We start from the raw sequence: 20,132 nt of genomic DNA, 5'->3' as shown, positions 1-20,132 counted from the left end.
TTCAGCAACTGACGTTTGTTGTTTTTAACGTTTTAACAACTGACGTTTGTAGTTTTAAATGTTTTAACAACTTAAGTTTGTGCTTTGGACTGCATGTATTTAATTTCAAATGAGTTTGTCAGGCACAGTCTGGCATACTACTCAAGCTCTCCTATCTTATGTTACAGAAAAATATATGCGTACAAAATGTACAATGAGTGTCATCGAAACAGTATTGGCTTGAATGTTACTTAAATCTTGCAGAGGCGAGTCAGACTCTGTTTTGTTCAACTGTCCTACGTGGTCTTTAAACGTTCGTGTGTCACCGAGCTACTGCCATGATATGCAAGGTCTGTTTTGCAAACTTTGCAAGTACAGTGTTTTTAAGTTGCAGTTTTTTTTCATAGTTTGGCTGGGTGTGCAACTCATACTTCCGTAAGACTTATCTGTGAAATTATTGACACATTATTACGGGGTATATCACTTCACATGTTATTTTCACACTCAAGGCCTTTATTGATCATTTCAACCTTATCGTGTCAGGCCTCTTGCAAATTTTGGTACTCCTACTTGATTTTGAGGCTGCCATTTCTGTTTGTTTGCGCTCGAGACGGACACTATTGCGCATGAGCAACTCTCAGCAGAGATTTTTTTCATGTAGGAAAAACTTGTCTGGCATAAATAGCCGACAATAATATTAATCGTCGACTATTTATATATCGAATTTTGGCGCCAGCATCGACTAATCGTTGCAGCCTTAGACAATGGGTGCCAAACTCATATAAGCTGGGGGCAAAATAAGAGATGGAGAGAGAAAAAGAATGTGAGAAGAAAACAAAGAGAGAGAGAAATAAAGAGAGAGAAAGTAAGAAAAAAGAAAGAGAGAAAGTGAAAAAATAGAGAGAGGGTAAGAAAGAGAAAAAAGAGAGAAAGAAAGATCAAGATAAAGTGAGAAATAGAAAAAAATAGAGAAAGAGGGGAAAGAGAGTGAGAGAGAAATACAGAAGATCTTTAGGAGAAAGAGAAGGAAAGAAAAAAGAGAAAGAAAGGAAAAGAGTGAGGGAAAGAGACAGGTAGGGCAAGGGAGAGAAAGAGAAAGAGAGAAATACAGCTTCAGTTTCCTTGCAAGTGCCTGGCTTCGGGGACATCAAGTGGACATATTTCAAAGTGCAGCTCATTTTTCTCTTGCGCTTCTCCCAGCATTGTCCCAGGCCCGCGGGCCACATGTTTGACGCCTGTGCCCTGGACAAACCACACGTCAAATTCAGAATATTAATCAAACCTTTGCCCTTAACCACATCAGAATGTCCTCCCCTCTAATGTCCTTTTCCTCTTCCCCCTTATCTCACGTGGTGCCATAGTTGAAAGATCTCCAGTCACTCGCCGGGTGTTTAGGAGTGGTGGCATTCACAACAGTCCAGAGTGATCAAGTATTAATAGACTGAGGACATAGATATGATGATGCGGTGAATAGCCGGGTCACCTCGCCTGCAGCCGGTCCTGTAGAGGGAAAATGATAAATGGCCTAGCAATTACCATGGGCTAAAACTTGGGTGCACCGTCAATGTCTGATGATATAGATAATGACTCATTTTTTTATTGATTGAATGGAATTAAATTGTCCTTGTAGTCATTTGATATCAACATTGTGAAACATTGTATGCAACGAGATTAGACATGGCCTGTAAACATGTAATGAAGACTTTAAAGAGAAAAAAAAGATAAACGACTCTCAGGGCAAAAATGTACAGCCTGGCATAATAGTGCAATATTTATGAAATAAATAAAATAGTGCATCATAACAACAGTGCGATGAAAAGAAGTGCAGTAACATTTAGCAGCAACCAAGACTTCCCAGTAGTCGCGAGGCGTATATTTTCACAGTTCCATGCAAAACATTTAGCAGCAACAAAACAAAAAAACGAAAACCCAAAACAATTTACAGGATCGGTTTTTACTGTGGGCAGGATGGCGGCGCAGTGGACCTCAGGCACAGTTCTGAGGTCATGAGATTGAACTTCCTGTGTGGAGTTTGCATGTTCTCCCCGTGCTTGCGTGGGTTTCCTCCCACATTCCAAAAACATGTCAGGTTAATTGGCCGGTCAAATTGTCCCTAGGTGTGAATGAGCAAGAGGATTGTCTGTCTTAGTATTACTATTATTTTTAATATAAGTATTTATTTTATAATTTTTTGTCTTTATTTAGGTATTATTTTAGGATGTAATTTTTTGTGATTATGTATTCTGTATTTGCACTTTTATTGTATTTATAATTAATAAATTAATTAATTTCTATTTATTTTTATTTTTTATGTTTTTTTTTAATGTATGTATTTATATTTAAATTGATTTAAAAAAATATTTTCTTTTCAATTATTATCTATCTATATCTTATGTGACTTATATGCTCCAAAACGGCTGAACCCAATTTTCGTTAATTTTCAGACGGTAGTACTGATAGATAGATTTTAGTATTCAGTTATTCTTTCATTTATCTTTTTAATACATCTTTTTATTTAACATTTAAATTTCAATTTTATTCAGTTATTTACGTTTTATGTTTTTAATCATTTTTAATACTGTTTTATTTTATGTCTAATTTTTTATTATTTTACTTAATCAAAATTGTACCAGGATATGAAAAAAACAAAAACAAAACAAAAACAAAAAATCCCAAAACTTTTGTTTCACTTTTGTCATCTCCAGGTCCCACTGATATTTTTTTGCATCATCTCATGGTTATTGTTTCTTTGTACGTTGGTGCACATACGTGAATGATGCACATGATATACAGTACATCAGAGGAGTTCTCCAGAGACAGCTTTATCTTTTGACACCAGCCCCGTTCGGTTTCTCCCTCCGAAGTGAAAATGAGAGACTAATCAGTCTCATAATTCTTGCTCCATTGGGAAGGAGAGGGGAGAGTGACAGCTTTTCATTGTCCCTCAGGGTTTCATTAGAAGCGCTGTATTCTGCAGGGCGATGATGCGACCATATGGAGGACGATTATTTAGCCCATGGCAGGCAGGGGGTGCCGCAGTTAGGACATGGCATCGTTTTAGTTTACACTCTTAATTAAATTAGATCGGAACGGTATATATATATATATATATATATATATATATATATATATATATATATATATATATATATATATATATATATATATATATATATATATATATGTGTGTATATCTAATATCTATATTTAGATATATACAGTATAGACAGTATATATACAATACATATATTTGTATAGAGGGCAGCACGGCAGGGCAGTGGTTAGCGCGTGTGCGGCACAGTTCTGAGGTTATGAGATCAAACCTTCCTGTGTGTAGTTTGCATGTTTTCCCTGTGCTTGCGTGGGTTTCCTCCCACATTCCAAAAACATGCATGTCAGGTTGTCCCTATTCTCAGGTTGTCCAAATTGTCCTCAGGTGTGAATGAGTAAGTGCTCCATCCTTCCAATTGGCTTGCAACTAGTACAAGTTGTACATTGCCTCTCAGCCAGTCAGCTGCAGTTGGCTGCTACTCACTCGCAAGCGGGAAAGTGACATTATGCACACTGATTGCAGTGCACCTAACATGCATTGAGGCTATTGTTATGCCAACATTGAGAAATATACAAATTTCCCTGTTATATAAGAATATATTAAGATAATCATTTGACTCAGGCTCTTAAGACTGCAGAAAATCCTGATATTAGAGAACTAATTTGCTCACATTGAACCGTGTTAATGTCACATCGAAGATTTTATTCACATGAGCCAGTACTATTTTTTTTCAGAATATTGTTAATTTACATTGTGTATCGTTGTTGTGAGCATAAATGTAAGATTTTTATGAACTATGACTTTCTCTGTCCATACCTGCGTTGAGTTTGACAGTTTTGCATAAACTCTCAGTGTTGGCAATTTGCATGCAAGGCCGGTTCCACTGCAGAGAGAAACAGGAAAGGCTTGCCAGTTCTGATTGGTCGTGGAGTTGCTAGACAACAGATGTCCAACAGGCTGGGGTGGGGGTGGGTTAACCACCTGTGGACAAGTGAAAGCACGAAAAAAAGGGAAGGTAGAATATAGCAGAATAGATAAAGGGAGTTTTAAGAATGTACTTTTTATGCATTTACAGTGACGTGTGTTGTCTGAAGAAGAAAAATCGCCTTTTTCTTCTTCCGCATGTTCGTTTATTCCTCAAAGCGAGAAAAGTATGTTATGAAAATAAAGGCTTGAGATGGTGTGCCGTTCTTTCGATGATTTTATTTGCAGAACATTCCCGGCACAAATGAGATATAAAAACTGGCTTTACTAATTGTGCTGTTCAAATTATTTAGAAGGCCAGTCCAGAGGCTGGATCAAAACCGAAACTCAGAGAGTTGCGGAATATTTCGAGCTTTTGTCCAACGCCAGATATGATGACGTTCAAAGGCGTTTCTGGCTACGAAACAAAACCCAACAGAAACAATTACCATAATCCATACTATTCATGGTTCACAGTTTTCTTAAACTATGTATGTCCAAAATCCGGCCCGTGGGCCATATATTGCCCGTGATCAAATTTTCACTGGCCCGCGGCGTCTTCCATTATTTAATAATATGTGCCCTGCCAATCAATGTTCCCTCTAATCTTCCACGGGTCTGAGCGTTCACACAAAGTCGGTGAGCAGCGCTTGAAACAACAGTGAGCAACAGCAATCCAAAGTGTGGCAACTAAATCATTATCAAACATGTCCAAAACTTGACATTTTGCTGAGTTTCCGGCAATGCAAAATGAATTGCCTAATGTACTATTGCAAAGAATGTTCGGCCTACAAACGTCTTTTGTTTTTAAGTCAAGTCAAGTCAAGTCAAGTCATTTTTATTTGTATAGCCCATAATCACAATAAGTCTCTAAGGGCTTCACAGATTAGTACACTATGTTACACAGACTATTTTTCAGCCGACAAGAAGAGTAGGTTATTATTCATATGCAATGGAGTAGAAGTGAGTTTTAAGTTTAGATTTAAACATTTCCACTGAGGTTGCAGATCGGATCTCAGGGGGAAGAGCATTCCACAGCACCGGTGCCCGGATGGAGAACGCTCTCGAACCAGCAGAACACTTCTTTGCTCTCGGGATCACCAGAAGACCGGCACTCTCAGATCGTAGGCTTCGGACCGGGACATAGGGGCAGATCAGATCTGAAAGATAAGAGGGAGGAAGACCATGTATGATTTTGTACAATACTAAGAGAACCTTGAAGTCACATCTTTGGCTAACTGGGAGCCAGTGCAAGTTAGCCAAAATCGGTGTTATGTGATCGTACTTTTTTGTCCTAGTTAAAAGCCTCGCTGCGGTTTTTTGTACTAGCTGAAGAGACTTGATTCTGGACTTCGGGAGACCGGAGAGTAGTGCATTACAGTAATCGAGACGGGAGGTAACAAATGCATGAATTATAGTTTCCGCATCAGACTGAGACAGTATTGAACGGATTTTGGCAATGTTACGAAGATGGAAGAAAGCGGTTCTAGTAATTTTCTTTACATGCATCTCTAAGGTTAGATCAGGGTCAAATATGACACCTAAATTTTTAACTGAGTCACTCTGTGTGATGTGACATTTGTCAATGTTCACAGCAGTTTTTGAGAATAAGTCACGGCATTTAGATGGACCAATGACTAACATTTCGGTCTTTTCAGAGTTAAGACGCAAGAAATTGAGTGACATCCACTCTTTTATCTCAGTGAGGCAGGCCTCCAAATTTCCACAGTTTAGTGTGGAAGATTCCTCCAACGGAAGATAGAGTTGAGTGTCGTCTGCGTAGCAGTGGAAGCTGATATTGTACTTGCGAATAATGTCACCTAATGGAAGCATGTAAATGTTGAAAAGAAGGGGGCCAAGCACTGAACCCTGCGGAACACCGCAGGTAACATTAAAGGGCTCAGATGTCATTTCACCATATTTAACACAGTGCGTCCTATCTGAGAGGTAGGATCTGAACCACGAGAGGACGGTTCCTGAGAGACCAATCCATTTTTCCAACCGTTCTAGTAGGATATTGTGGTGCACTGTGTCAAAAGCAGCACTAAGATCCAGCAGCAGCAAAAGTGATGAAGCGCCAGAATCCATTGACATTAGGAGATCATTTGTTACCTTGATCAGAACTGTCTCAGTAGAGTGGTTAGCCCTGAATCCTGATTGCATGGATTCAAAAAGGTTATTCTCGGATATGAAAGCATTCAGCTGCTGTGCCACTACTTTTTCGAGTACTTTAGAGAGGAAAGGTAGGTTTGACACAGGTCTGGTTACTTAATATTTCTGGATCAAGGTTGGGTCGTTTCAGTGTGGGTTTAATAACGGCGGACTTAAAAGCTGCTGGAACTACACCTGAGGAGAGTGATATGTTTATAATATTTAGAACTGAAGGTCCAAGGACGCCAAAAAGACTTTTAATAAGTGAACCTGGGAGCGGGTGGAACTGGCAAGTTGTCGGTTTGGCCGCATTTACCACCTGTTTGAGATCATCAAGTGACAGTTCACTAAAACCGGCCATTTTCCCAAGGCAGCCACCCTGTCGTGCATCTGTAAATTTCAGTCCTTTAATATGTGTGGTATTAATAATTTCTTTAGCAATTTCTTCCTGTATGCATTGAATCTTCTTAGTAAAGAAGACCATTAAGTCCTGAGCAGAGTGTGTCGAACTATCTGCGATAGTCTGTTGCCTTGTAAGCGATGCTACAGTGTCAAAAAGGGCTTTGGGGTTGTTCTTTTGAGACGCAATCACCTTCGAAAGGTAGGCCGATTTCACATGACCGCACTTCTGCAGTACAGTGATTTTTGGGTTTTGTAGTTGTTCCTTTCAAAGATTTGTGAGGAGTTACTAAAGTCAATTTTACAATTCTTTCACAAGATTTCCTTTTTTTTTCCTGGTATCTTTTGTCGCATAAGACTAACATAAAAAATTACATCCTAAAATGATACCTAAATAAAGACAAAAAATTATAAAATAAATACTTATATTAAAAATAATAGTAATACTAAGACAGGGCTTATTGAGTCGGTTGCACGATACACAACTGTATTTAATTACATTTTTTTAGGGGAAGTACAATGTTGGCAACAAGATTGACTTGATATAATTGGAAATTATTTGAATGCAACACAAACTTTTTCTTCTTTTTCCCTGTTTTTTTTTTTACTTTTCCTTAAAATTCCTTAAAAAAACCTCATTGTGTTTATTTTTCCTAGCTGTTACTTTTTTCTTTTTGTTCTCTATTTACTTTTTTTCATTTGTTTCTTTCTTTTCTTTTTTTCAGTTTTTTCCCTGAAATTTTCCTTCTTTTTCTTCTCTTCCTTTTGGTCAGCGTTTCACTACTTTTTCTTTTTGGCATTTTTTTCTTTTTTGTTCCATTCCCCCCATTTCTTTAAGTCATTTTGTGCATAATTTTACATAATATTTGGTCATTTTGGGATTAAAGAAGCAAAAACAACCTGAAGAGCCGTCTAGGACCCGAAGAAGCCGCTTCTTGAAAAACTCTACTAAATTTACTCAACTGCGTTCTACTTCGACATTAACTTCAAAATACTGCATTTATAACACAGCGTCAGGGGAACCCGACTATTTTTACCTGCATGCACTGTAACTTTGACTTAATTCGCTTCTTAATTAGCAATTTCGAGCCCTGATTTTTGTGAGCTAGCTAGATTTCCTTGTGCGCAGAAAAGCTCTGGGCAGTGCGCAATTGCGCACACACGCAGCTTAGAGGGAAGATTGCTTCCAATAACGTTGACCTAAGTATAGAATAAATATGTAGCAAAAAAAAAAAACACCGTTTCACCAGATGGTGGCAGTAGCCATTTGGTCACCGTTCCCATTTCTGACATGGCGACTGTAATTAAATAAAGGACTATGTGTGCCGCCACTTTCAGGACAAGTGGAAATTGGGGTATTTTTTTCATCGAAATCAGAAATAACTGCACTTCAGGAATTTTAAGCAGTTTTTTGGGAATGGGTTTGCTACCCCACATGAAAACGGATGGAGCGGGATGATGCCTTACACAGAGAAACAACAGCAACCAGATGATAAAAAAGTGCTTTATCTGAGTCAGATCAGGCTTCTCCTGATACTGTTAACTGTGAAGATAAGTACTATCAGTTGGACCAAACCCCCAGACCACCAAAAAACAGCTTGGAAAGGATTGGCGCTGTCAGGCTGTAGTTGCTAAAGACACACCACTGGAAGTGGTGCTCCTACGACATTCTCATTTAGGGGATTCGTGAACCATAAATATTATTTTTCAATAATAGACAGCTCTGGAACCATGTTTTTTTGTGTGTTTTCGCATGACTGGGCCCCGCCTCCTGTCAGCTGGAAGTTTTTCACTCAGCCAGGATATTAATGACAATGAATGGGCGCAATACAAAGGGGATTTAGTGTCATTAAGTTGAGTCGGAAGACTTGAGGCTGAGATGGAGGGATAAGCAAGTGACCTTGCTTAAAGGGTTCCACTAATCATGCACTGATGCGCTGACCGAGTGGCCCTTGTCGCCAGCAGCCTGCCTTCGCTTCTCTTAAAAGCTGATGCCACAACGCAAACGTATTATTTATAATGTTCTGAACAGTAAAACTGAAAGTAGGTCACGTTTTCCATAAGACTATTGTGAAGCAAAAAAACACACACACAGGCACACACACAAAAAAAACATAACAATAAAAACAAAAACATAAGGCAATGAAACACATGTACAGCTTCTTTAACCTACAGGGTATTTTGTGTGCAATTTTGGCCTTATTTTATTTTTAAAGGTGGTTTGCGTTGTTTAGGTGTCCTTTAACGAGTTAATATTTATATATTTTCTCTATCGAGTATGTGATGATAATATCCAAATTAGTTTAAAGAGTGTTTATGCTCTATTTTCCACCGTGCAGATCTGCTTTTGTCTTTCAGCAAAAATTTTTGAGTTGGAACACGTTATTCATCCATTATCTGCACCGCTTATCCTCAGTACGGTCGCGGGGGTGCCGGAGCCCATCCCAGCTATCTATCCCAGCCGGTCTAAATTGTCCCTCGGTGTGAATGAGCGAGTGAATTGTCAGTTCAGGGTGTCTCCTGCCCTCTGCCCGAAGATGGCTTGGATGGGCTCCAGCACCTCCGCGATATGCGGTGCAGATGATGAATGGAACACATTAAGTCAGAGGACAGAGGGAGTGCTTGAGAGTGACTTAATGCTCGTCCCCAGGTTTTTAAGAAAAAAATATTTATTAGTGTAACATAAAAAATGATGAAAGTAATAAATGGCCCTTTTCAAGAAAAGTCCAAATACCAACCCAAACCCCTGAAAGATTCAAAAAGAAAAAAATATTTGCGTGTGTCTATTAAATGTATGTACTTGCACACGCATCTTGAAGGAGCTAACCTGCTACAGAAGAGGGGGGCAGCGAGTAAAAAAGTATATATTGCATGGTATAGTTTTGTCCCCCTGGCCATTAGACTGTTAAATGGTGAATCACGCACATAGTAAGTCTACACTGCTGCTTATCTGTACATCTGTTTGTTTGTTTTGTTTTCTTGCACTACTAGGAGTTCTTTATACCAAGCCACTCCTTTGCACATCTGTTCTCCTCTGCACTATCGTACTACAGTGTTATTGTTACTGTACAGTGACTTGTTTACCTGACTGCCCGTTTTGCACATCTGGTTAGCTGCTACTCTTGCACTCTTTGCACTACTGTATAATACTATACATGGCCATAATTATTTAGTATATTATTAGTACTTCAATACTCCAACTCAATACAACATTTTATTTATATCTGTACATTCAAGGAAACTGTGCGGGTCAGATGTATCGACATTTCGTTCTGTATACACGTGTACTAGAATGACAATAAAGTATATCTGAATCAGAAGCTGCATCTAAGGTGCTTATATTGTAAAATAATGTATTAATGTAAAAGGACTGTACACAGAAAAATGATTTCAATGTTTTAATAAAATACCTAACATTTTTTCCCAAACTTTGAAAATTATTGAAAATTGAAAATGACACACATGTATTTCTTTATTCACATAAAACCCAAATTTTTTAAAAACATATGTTTGATGATGATTTGTAGACCAAAACATGTTTTTTTTCTTGATTAAAGTAATTTGTTTATTTTGATGTTTTAATGGGGACCGATGGCAGAAGTGTTTACTTATTTTTGTCCTTTTTTGTTTCTTTTAATGAGTGAAATAAAACATGTAATTACTGTGGAAGTCACCCAGCATTAACATGGTTTAAATCATTGTTGTAAAAAGGTTAGGTTGACGTTTTTTCTTCAATTACAGCACACTCTGGTGGTCAATTTTTCTGTGCTATTTGAATTGCAACAGGTATCTTTTTGGCCACCTATAAATGTTTCTCAAGAGAGTAAATTTGAAGGTTTTTACAAATGGTGATAGGAATTTTCAAAATGTAAAAAATGCTTTCTTGCGACCCTTTATCATAGTCAAAACATGCAATGAAATGCACAAAATCACAATGCATTCTCAAAATATTCTCATTTCTCTGTGTTCGGCTATGTTTTGTGTTTGTTTGCGTTCGAGTTCCTAATTTTTATTTCAAATATTGAAACAGAAACTACTCAATTTTTTTTGTCAAATACCGATCCGTTCGAACATAGAGTTGTTCAAGAACCGTGGTATCATTGTATATTGTTCGTACTTCGGGGAATTCATTTAAAGCCCCAATGTGTAATATTTGACCACTGGATGGCACTGTTTGTTGTCTGGTATGAGCTAATGCCAGTGATACACGGCACAATGTCGGGGAAGGATGCAGGACAAACATAGTGCAGTCTTAAGTGGGGATTCCACGGCGTAAAATAAATACACATTTTTCCAAAATTGACACTGCTTTAATACAGTTGGTTATGGAACATATTAACAGTAAAAATCAAGGGAATAGTGTCCATGCAAACTCCCATATTTGTCAACACAATCGCCTTCCTTGTCGAGTCGTGATATGAAAATCGATGAAATTGCGTTTTGAGAACTTTTCTGAACTGCCGTCTCAGCTTCCCTACTCCACATAATAAATATATTTCACCCTGACGCCCTGCTCTACTTTAAATAAGCAGAATTCTTAAATGTTTTCATTCTGCTCTGGCAACAACCTAATGATGCCAAGAAATCTGCAGAACTAATGTAAAATATATATATATATATATATATATATATATATATATATATATATATATATATATATATATATATATATATATATATATATATATATATCAAGGGTAAAGGAAGGAGAGAAGATGGGGGCAAAAAATAGGCGCCCTATTTTATTTTAGAAAAAAAAGTAGTACCCTGTGCTCTCCTTTTTTATTTTGGCTCCTTGCGTCCCGAGGCAAAGCTGTGAATTGGGTCGCCTCGATACCGTCCTTCATCATTCGTTTTAACCTTGCCGCCTTCAAACCTTTCCTCCAAATGGGAATCAGCACATTTTGTCTTTCTGCAAAGTACATCAACTCACCACTTCTATTGATGCTCTAAAACAGGGGCGGGCAACTATTTGGAGTCGGGGTCCGCATTGGGTTAAAATATTTTGCAAGGGGCCAATACTGGATACCTTTCTTATGTTTACTTATGAGTAAATATACATGCATACATCTACATGTTATATGTCTTTATATTTATTTTTAAATATATTAAATTCATCAAATTGGTTTTAAAACGTCCACAATCAGTCCAAATAATCAATTGGGTCTCCGTTTTAAGCACTAAACTTGACATATAAATTTTTAGTATTACTGTGGTTGTTTTTCTTTAATATTTCTGCTATCGTGTATTTAGTAGTATTTTTGTAATATTTCCATAGTATTAATGTAGCATTTTCATAGTAGAATTTCGTAGTCTATCTACAGTATAATATTTTTTTTTGTATTACTGTAGTTTTGTTTTGTAGTATTTCTGTTGTACTATTTCTTTATTATTCGTAAGATTATTTTAAAAAAAAATTGCAGAAGGAAGAAGCCTGACCCAGTATAATGATTTATATTTTAGGGCTGACCCGGCCTGGGTTAGGCTCAAGCTTAAGATATTACCTCTGACTCAAAAGGTCTTTGTCCAGTAAAGGACTTTGCGTTTTGGATATCTATATTTAAATAATTCATCTATTTAAATCGGGGGTCCGCAACCAGCGCATACATTTTTTTGGCACTCCCTGGTGGCCCCCATGTTACTCTTTCAAAAATGTTTGATATAGGAAAAATATATGGTTTCTGGAGGAGAAAAAACATGATGCAAACTTTCCTAATGTTTTGCAATGTAGTATATATGTATATGTTACGTTTAACATTTTGGGTTACCAACACCTGGATAATAATGATACAAATCAATGGATGAACTTGTTGCTGAGCAGATTTTGAACTGTGCTATTGAAGGTTGACATTCACGCTGCCGGGATGTCTGTCCAATTTACTCTCCCAAAAACATGTCAGGTCACATTATTTCTCCCAACACTTCACTTATGATAAGACAAGAGGCGCCCGAGCCTGGCCCAAGCTCGCTAGGAGACAAAAATGCATCCGACGCCGCGTCAGATGATTCAGCCAGCCAATCACGGTGCTAAAAATAACTTCTCTGTGTTTTCAGATCATCAGAAGCTGGAAAGAGAGGCGAGGATCTGCCGTTTGCTCAAGCACCCAAACATCGGTGAGCTGCAGTAGTTGTTTCTCGAAATACCACTTGCCATGATTCCTGTTCTTGGTTATCGTGAATAGCAAAAAAAAAATAAAAAAAATCATTGTGCAGGGTTCACACGGGTGCTCGAAATCCTTGAGAATTCTTGAATTTTAAGGTGAATTGCAAGTAGCCATCTAGTGGTTGTTTTAATAATCAATGAATCAGTCAATTATTTTTTTGAATAATCCACAATTTGGATTCTTAAAAAACACATTTTTAATTTCTATATGGAAGTTTTGGACGAATAGAAAAATAGTGTATAAAACAATAGAATATTCTAAAATATTAAACAACAATAAAATCCAAGTGCTTGTCAGGTAACTTAACAATAAACAAAAATGCATACAGATGAATTCAAAAGCCTGCAAATATGTATTAGCTTTTCCTACCACCTTATCTAAAGATCATATTACATTTGGACTTATTATACAAAACAAAAATTAAGAAAGAGCGGTACATTTCATTTAAAACATTTAAAAAAATGTATGCCCACTTTCAAAAATGTCATCAGATTTGTTTTTTGGGGTAAACCTTTGAATAGTCTCAACATTCCTAATGTGCACATGATATATAATTCGCTGAGCAATTGTATTAAGCTTAATATGTCACCATTATTGTTTTCGTTTTTACTTTATTTGTTTTTTTTTTTTTATTATAAATACAAATTTACTACAAATACCTGGGTGTGCAGCTGGACAACAAACAGGACTGGACTCTTTAGACTGGACTGCCAACACAGAAGCTCTATGTAGGAAAGGGCAAAGCCGACTTTACTTCTTCGGAAGGCTGGCCTCCTTCAAAATCTGCAAAAAGCTCCTGAAAATATTCTATGAGACAGTTGTGGCAAGCGCCCTCTTCTATGCGACAGCGTGTTGGGGAGGCAGCATCAAGAAGAAGGGTGCCTCTCGTCTCAATAAACTGGCTAGGAAAGCGAGCTCTGTTGTGGGCACAGAGCTGGACAGCCTGACAACAGTAGCTGAGAGACGGGCACTGGAAAAGCTGCGGTCAATCATGGACAATCCATCGCATCCACTACACAGCATTATCTCCAGACAGAAGAGCAGTTTTGGCGACAGACTGCTGTCACTGTTTTGTACTACGGACAGACTGAAGAGATCTTTTCTTCCTCATGCCATGAGACTCTCTAACTCTACCCGGCAGAGTTAAAGCCCACATTAAACCACACCCCCTACATTGCATATTACCGAATTTTATTGCAATATGTATTCCCTGTAGCACTATTTAGATATTTTATATAACACGCTACAGTGGGCATTTGCACGTCACACTGGTATTTGTATATTGTATTTTTTTTGCTTTATTATTGTATTGTTCTCAGCTCAGGGATGCTGCTGGAAATGTGAATTTCCCTTCGGGCATGAATAAAGTATCTATCTATCTATCTATCTATCTATCTATCTATCTATCTATCTATCTATCTATCTATCTATCTATCTATCTATCTATCTATCTATCTATCTATCTATCTATCTATCTATCTATCTATCTATCTATCTATCTATCTATCTATCTATCTATCTATCTATCTATCTATCTATCTATCTATCTATCTATCTATCTATCTATCTATCTATCTATCTATTACTTTCAGATTTTTCTCTGTATTTCTGCAACTTTTTGTTGTTTAGTGCCATGCCAAATGTGTTTGTCATGATGCAAAGTCCAATGAATAAAGGATTAAAAAAGATTGCAAGTCACTTTTATAAAAAAATAAATAAAAAAATGGTCTGAAGGCACCCTCTGCCGGACTACAGTAATACTATAATCTTCAATTTCGCAAAGAAATTCAAAGCACTTATTTGCATTGAATTAACGTGCTTAGTGGCTCATAAATTCAAATCGATGGCGTAATTAATTCCCAACGCTTTTAATAATCGATTTTAATCAATTTTATCCATTGCTGTAGCCCTACTTTCAAAGAATGTAAAGTGCTTGAATTTTTGGGTGAAGTGCTCGTAAATAATTTTTTTCTAAACAAGTCTGCTTAAAAATGACACCAACACTTATCTCTGGTGGCTTTGCTCTGCCATTTCATTGCTTAATGCCCCGTAATTAACTGCAGCTGGCATTTTTTTTTGTATTGGGACAGTTGCATGCTACACCTCAACAGGGCACTATAAAATGTGTATCAGTGCAAGGATTATATATCAATTTTGGACATTTATTGAGAGCCATGCAAAAAATTAATGGTAGCGTCTCCCAGGGATAACTTTTAATGAAGAACTTCCTGCAACTGAAAATGTAAGCCACACATTACTGTCATTTTTACACAACACCTATATTAGGGGAGATTTGTCTTAAAAACAAATATATTCGGCATTTACTCAAGATCTAAAAAATCAAATGTTTTGATAAATGCAATCGCAAGATTAAAAATCACATATGTTAATCGCAAATATATTTGTGGTTCTGCAAAATATAGTCATCATAAAAAGCAAGACACTTTCATTTCTTTCATGAAACCTCTACCATCATATGCTCTCTGCCTTTATAGAAATTAAATACAATCTGAATCTGTTCTGAGGTGGGGATGCAAGGTGATATTGTCATATTTTCCGGACTATATGTCTCTCTGGAGTATAAGCTGCACAAGCCAACAAATGCATTATTAAAAAGGAAAAAAACACATGTAACTTGAACTCTTGGTGGTAAGACACATTTTGGGGCGGAAATGTCTTTGAAATAATCCAAAACTGAAAAGATGCAATTTAGAGAAAATATAAAACTGAGAACACGGATACTTATGTTATACAAACGTGCATATCGTACATTTGAAAACTTAAACACCTTTATCTTACATAAAAAAATCTTACATTTTTTTGTTGCCTTTGATCTCCATTAATACATAACGAGGTAACGTATTCTGTACTCACTTAGTCCTTATAAAACATTCATTTTGACTACCCTGATTTTTTCACACGAGTTGTTTACTTTGCTATAATTAGAGAGGACAGAAACGTTTTTTAGATTGATGTGTTTCCATGTTTGCGTCACACTTCTTTGATTTCTCCATTTCGGCAGTGCGCCTTCATGACAGCATATCAGAGGAGGGCTTCCACTATTTGGTGTTTGATCTGTAAGTCACACAATTTGTTATGCACTAACAGGAATTTTTTAATTTAAAATCTTTTTATTTTAAAATTTTGTTTTAGTGTGTTTTCAAGAAAATATTTTTCTTTGCAAGTTGTTTGAATCACGCAATTATATAACTCATGAAAAAAGTTTCAACAACATAAGAGGAGATCAGTACAAAACATATAAAAACAAATAGATTTTATTAACATTCTTAACGCACAAACATATTTTCTATTCAGCAATTTATATGTAGTTTGAGTTAAATAAGAAAAATGTGTTTTAAAAATGCTTTTTAAATTAATTCTTATACCATTAAACACATAACGATGATAATAAAACATATTTTAATGAGATTTATTTTTCAAAAAGTTTTACATAAATTATAATTGAAAAACATTTTTTAAAGGTTTTTGCTCATTTCCTTTCTTAGTATGATTAAAACATGGATGATGATCATAAAATATCTTCATTACAATTATTTTAGTAAAATTATAAATTATTTTAATAAGAATAATACTTTAAATGATCTTTACTACTTTCCTTTCATTTTGAATAATATTTTTATATATGTATTTATTTTAATTTGATAAATGTATTTTATTTTATAAGTGTTCTTATTTTATTTTAATAATTAAAATGCGCTCTGATGATTCAAGATTTATGTAATGATTTATATTTGTATTTGTTTTGTTTTTTTCATATCATGTATCTTTTTTTGTATTCTTATTTTAAGTAAAAAAGGAAAGTAATTGTAAATAATTATTTTTTTTAAGAATTGACTTAATTTGATTTGGATATTTAATTAAAGTATTGTTACAATGTAAAATTACTATTATAGTCATTTTTTAAAGTACATAATTTTACATATTTTTAACTGTTTTATGATTGATATCATTTAAAAAAATGCTGTTGGTAAAATAAAATAAAAATATAGTACCTTTTTATAAATGTACACATTTTTTTATTTGATTGTACTTATTTTAGTTTTATTCATCAAAATGTACTCTAATATTTGTAGTTTTATTCATCTCTTATTATTTTTTTTTTATTTTCATATAAGGAATGTATTATTTATCTTTATTTCACTCTATCACTCTGAGAGCAAGCTACTGCAACACACTGTCGAAGAAGTGCTATTACAATTTTTTTGCATGATTATCTTCAATGTCGGTTAATGTATTTGATAGGTGAAAACAAGGTCATTGTGATGTTACGACATCATGACGTAATAAAAAATATTTGCGTTTGTTCTATGTCCAACAGCGTGACTGGAGGAGAGCTATTTGAGGACATTGTGGCCCGAGAGTATTACAGCGAGGCTGATGCTAGGTAAGGGCTGCAACTAAAGCATATTTTAACTGTTCACGAGTCACCGACTCTTGAAACGATTCAAAAAATCTGACAAAAATTAATTTGGTACAAAAATTGGTACAATGCAAAATAAATCTTGTATTGAACTTACTGCATACCACACGTTTTTCAAAATCTAAACCCAACTAGGCACAGTTTGTAAGTATAGACATACATCCATAATTTCCATTTTTAGGCAAAGACAAGAATAAAAGAGAATAAAATCAGATAAACATTTTTTTTATCGCCGTAAACATTAGTAGCATCATTAGCAGCAGTAGAACAGTAAATAAAACAAATATTGTGTGCATTTTGCGAAGTACATTCAGGGGTCAACTGCAAATTCTGTAACAAAAAGGACTTAATAGGTCTCAACAGTTTGAAATCCAACTGTTTTAACATCTGATGTTTGTTCTTTGGTATTAATGCATTTAATTTCAAATACATTTGTCAGGTATAACCGGCATAACGCTCAAGCTCTTAATTATAGCGAAATATACGCATCAAAATGTACAATGTATGTCTTCATTTGCTTAAAAGTTACTTGAATGAGTCCGACTCTGTTTCGTTCAACTATATGACTTTTCTCTTTAAATTTTCAAACAAGGGCTGTTTTGCAAACTTTGCAAGTACAGTATTGCATCGGTTATCGCGCTTTATGGGGGGGCAGGACAACACACGAAACGAGAAAATCCGTAAAGTAGCCATGCCCCTTCATAAAAGCCCCCAAGGGTCCCTACAGATGACATCCTTACTGAGAGAAAGAGAGAGAGGGGAGGGGGGGTTCAGGTGGAGACTGATATATTAGCTCTTATTACATTAGTTTGTAAATTAACGTGTGTTTGTGAGTGAGAGAATAAAAAGCATGCTAAAGTGGAAGGCGGAATGATTAGGTGTTACCATAACAAGAGGTTGTCATTCTGGCTCTAAAACAGGAGTGTCCAGTTTTCAATTCGCAAGCTTAGTTCAACAATATAAAATGCGTTTAACACTGCAGTGTAAATTACATGCTTTACTGGAAATCAAACTCACAACCTAATGCACTGGTCAAGTAAGAATAGGCACCTGTGTTTCAAATATTTTGTTCACACCAAAAGTCAACAATATTAAGTAACTATCCAATACTTCTCTCTCAATGATGTTATAGGCTTAATACCCATAATGCCACATTGTTACTGAGCATGCACAGTGTGTCCCCTAATGTTTACAATTGTATGATTTGGTTTACTTGCGTGTCAGACGCAATTAAACACCTGTCCACGTTAATACACCGTTTCTCAATTTATTTAAAGTAACGCAGTGCTTTTGACCGTCTGTAAAAGTGTTATACCAACTTCGTTACAAACAGTGCGCATCATATTTGTAATCGCTACCTAACTTTATCGTAGTCGCTATTTTGAATGGGCCTGGACGGATCTATTGACACTAACAAAGATGTTATATAATGAAATTGTGAATATGCTTGAATGCCATTAAGATTTTCGAGAAGGGTTGTTCAAACCTCACATTGTGTTTGCTGTTAAAAACGTCATATTGAAATATAATATTGTGAATGTGCTTAATTGCTGTTGAGATTGTCATGATTGTTTTCTGTTATTAGTGTCAATAAATTTGTTCAAACCAAAAAAAATATAAAAAAACATGATCCAAAAAAGATATGACATAAACAACTCTGAGAAGAGCGGAAAATCGCACCACTACAAACGGCATTACGTTTAGGGAACACTCCTCCGTTGGTGTTCTGCAGCCAAAGTAACACACTGCTTCTGAACGTCAATATTGGTAACAGCGTTGTCACAGCGGAAAAATGAATTAGATGACCCCGTTACCGGGGTTATTTATTACAGCGTTATTCCCAAAAGTTGACGCACAGAATCTATCGATGACTATTTCTGTTATAGATTTTTGTCGACAACGTTGATTAACCGTTGCAGACCTACAGGTAAGGTGTGAAAACAAGCGCAGTCTGGCAGGGCCTTTGTGTGCGGTTGTCTGCAAAGTGTGTTGGGGGCATCTCCGAGAGCTATTTATAAAAGTGATTAACGGGATATAGCCCACGGTATAAATCATACACTGCCTACCTGTCGGTACCAGCTATTTCTCCGGAGACGCGGGGTGGGAGAGGATGGGATAACAACAGTCTTGCCTACCACATCGTACATAAAAGTCGGATGGAAGCAGACGTGATGAATTGCTTTCCTTGCTTCTTTGAGTCCTCGCTATACACATACTGTATTATTACGTAACGTGACTATATGTATGCTGATTTGTTCTCCTACTGCCCTCAGCCACTGCATCCAGCAGATTTTGGAGAGTGTCCATCACTGCCACGTTAATGGGATCGTCCACAGGGATTTGAAGGTTTGTATGTCCTTCACAGCTCCCCTTTCGTCCTCAGTTACTGTCTCCACCTTTTTTAACGGTTGTATTTTCGAAGAGACGGTGGGGCGGAGGAACAGTAAGAGGGTAGAGTGTGACATTTTCTGTTCTGATAGCTGACCTCTACTACTGAGTCACTCCTGCACAAGTTAATGAGATTAGAACAACTATTGTGCTTTGAAAATAGTCATGATTTTAACGGCGCTATCATGGAGATTAAAAAGCAAACATTAAAAAAAAAAAGATTTTTTTTCTTTTTTATTTAATCATTCAATGTTATATATCTTTACAGTAATTCCTTGGTTATCACAGTAAATGTGGGCCGGAACCTCCCGCGAAAAGTGAAAATCTGCAAGGTAGCGTCGCCCCATCATAAAATCCCAAAAGGGTCAAACTTACCCCAAGATGATGTCCTTATCAACTGAGAGTATAAAACTGTAATAAAACACAATACAGAATTGCAGTTGAATGAATGGTTTATTGTCATTACACAAAAGAACAATGACATTGGAGAGCTGATTTAGAGAGCGGCTGTCTAGCTGCATGCTGGTATCGGGTAACCTCAAGTTGATCCAGGTCTCCGTGATGATTAAAAAACAATGTCACAAATTCAGCGGTT

General features: G+C 36.3%; 1 protein-coding gene across 7 annotated transcripts in view; it reads left to right on the top strand.

Annotated features, from left to right (window-relative positions):
• Positions 1 to 20,132, top strand: part of camk2d2 (calcium/calmodulin-dependent protein kinase (CaM kinase) II delta 2) — an 84,855-nt gene that overhangs the window by 24,937 nt on the left and 39,786 nt on the right. For all 7 annotated transcript variants that reach the window (XM_088342727.1, XM_088342724.1, XM_088342725.1 and 4 more), the window contains exons 3-6: positions 12,599 to 12,658; positions 15,731 to 15,785; positions 17,048 to 17,113; positions 19,423 to 19,495. In XM_088342727.1, coding sequence (XP_088198853.1) covers positions 12,599 to 12,658; positions 15,731 to 15,785; positions 17,048 to 17,113; positions 19,423 to 19,495 — 254 coding nt within the window. The remainder of the gene's footprint in view (positions 1 to 12,598; positions 12,659 to 15,730; positions 15,786 to 17,047; positions 17,114 to 19,422; positions 19,496 to 20,132) is intronic.

Source organism: Urocampus carinirostris, chromosome 8 (assembly GCF_059441175.1).
Source record: "Urocampus carinirostris isolate Australia breed hairy pipefish chromosome 8, RoL_Ucar_1.0, whole genome shotgun sequence".
Taxonomy (NCBI): Eukaryota; Metazoa; Chordata; class Actinopteri; order Syngnathiformes; family Syngnathidae; genus Urocampus; species Urocampus carinirostris.
Note: the sequence above shows the minus strand (reverse complement) of the source record. Positions and strands in the feature narration are given on the sequence as shown.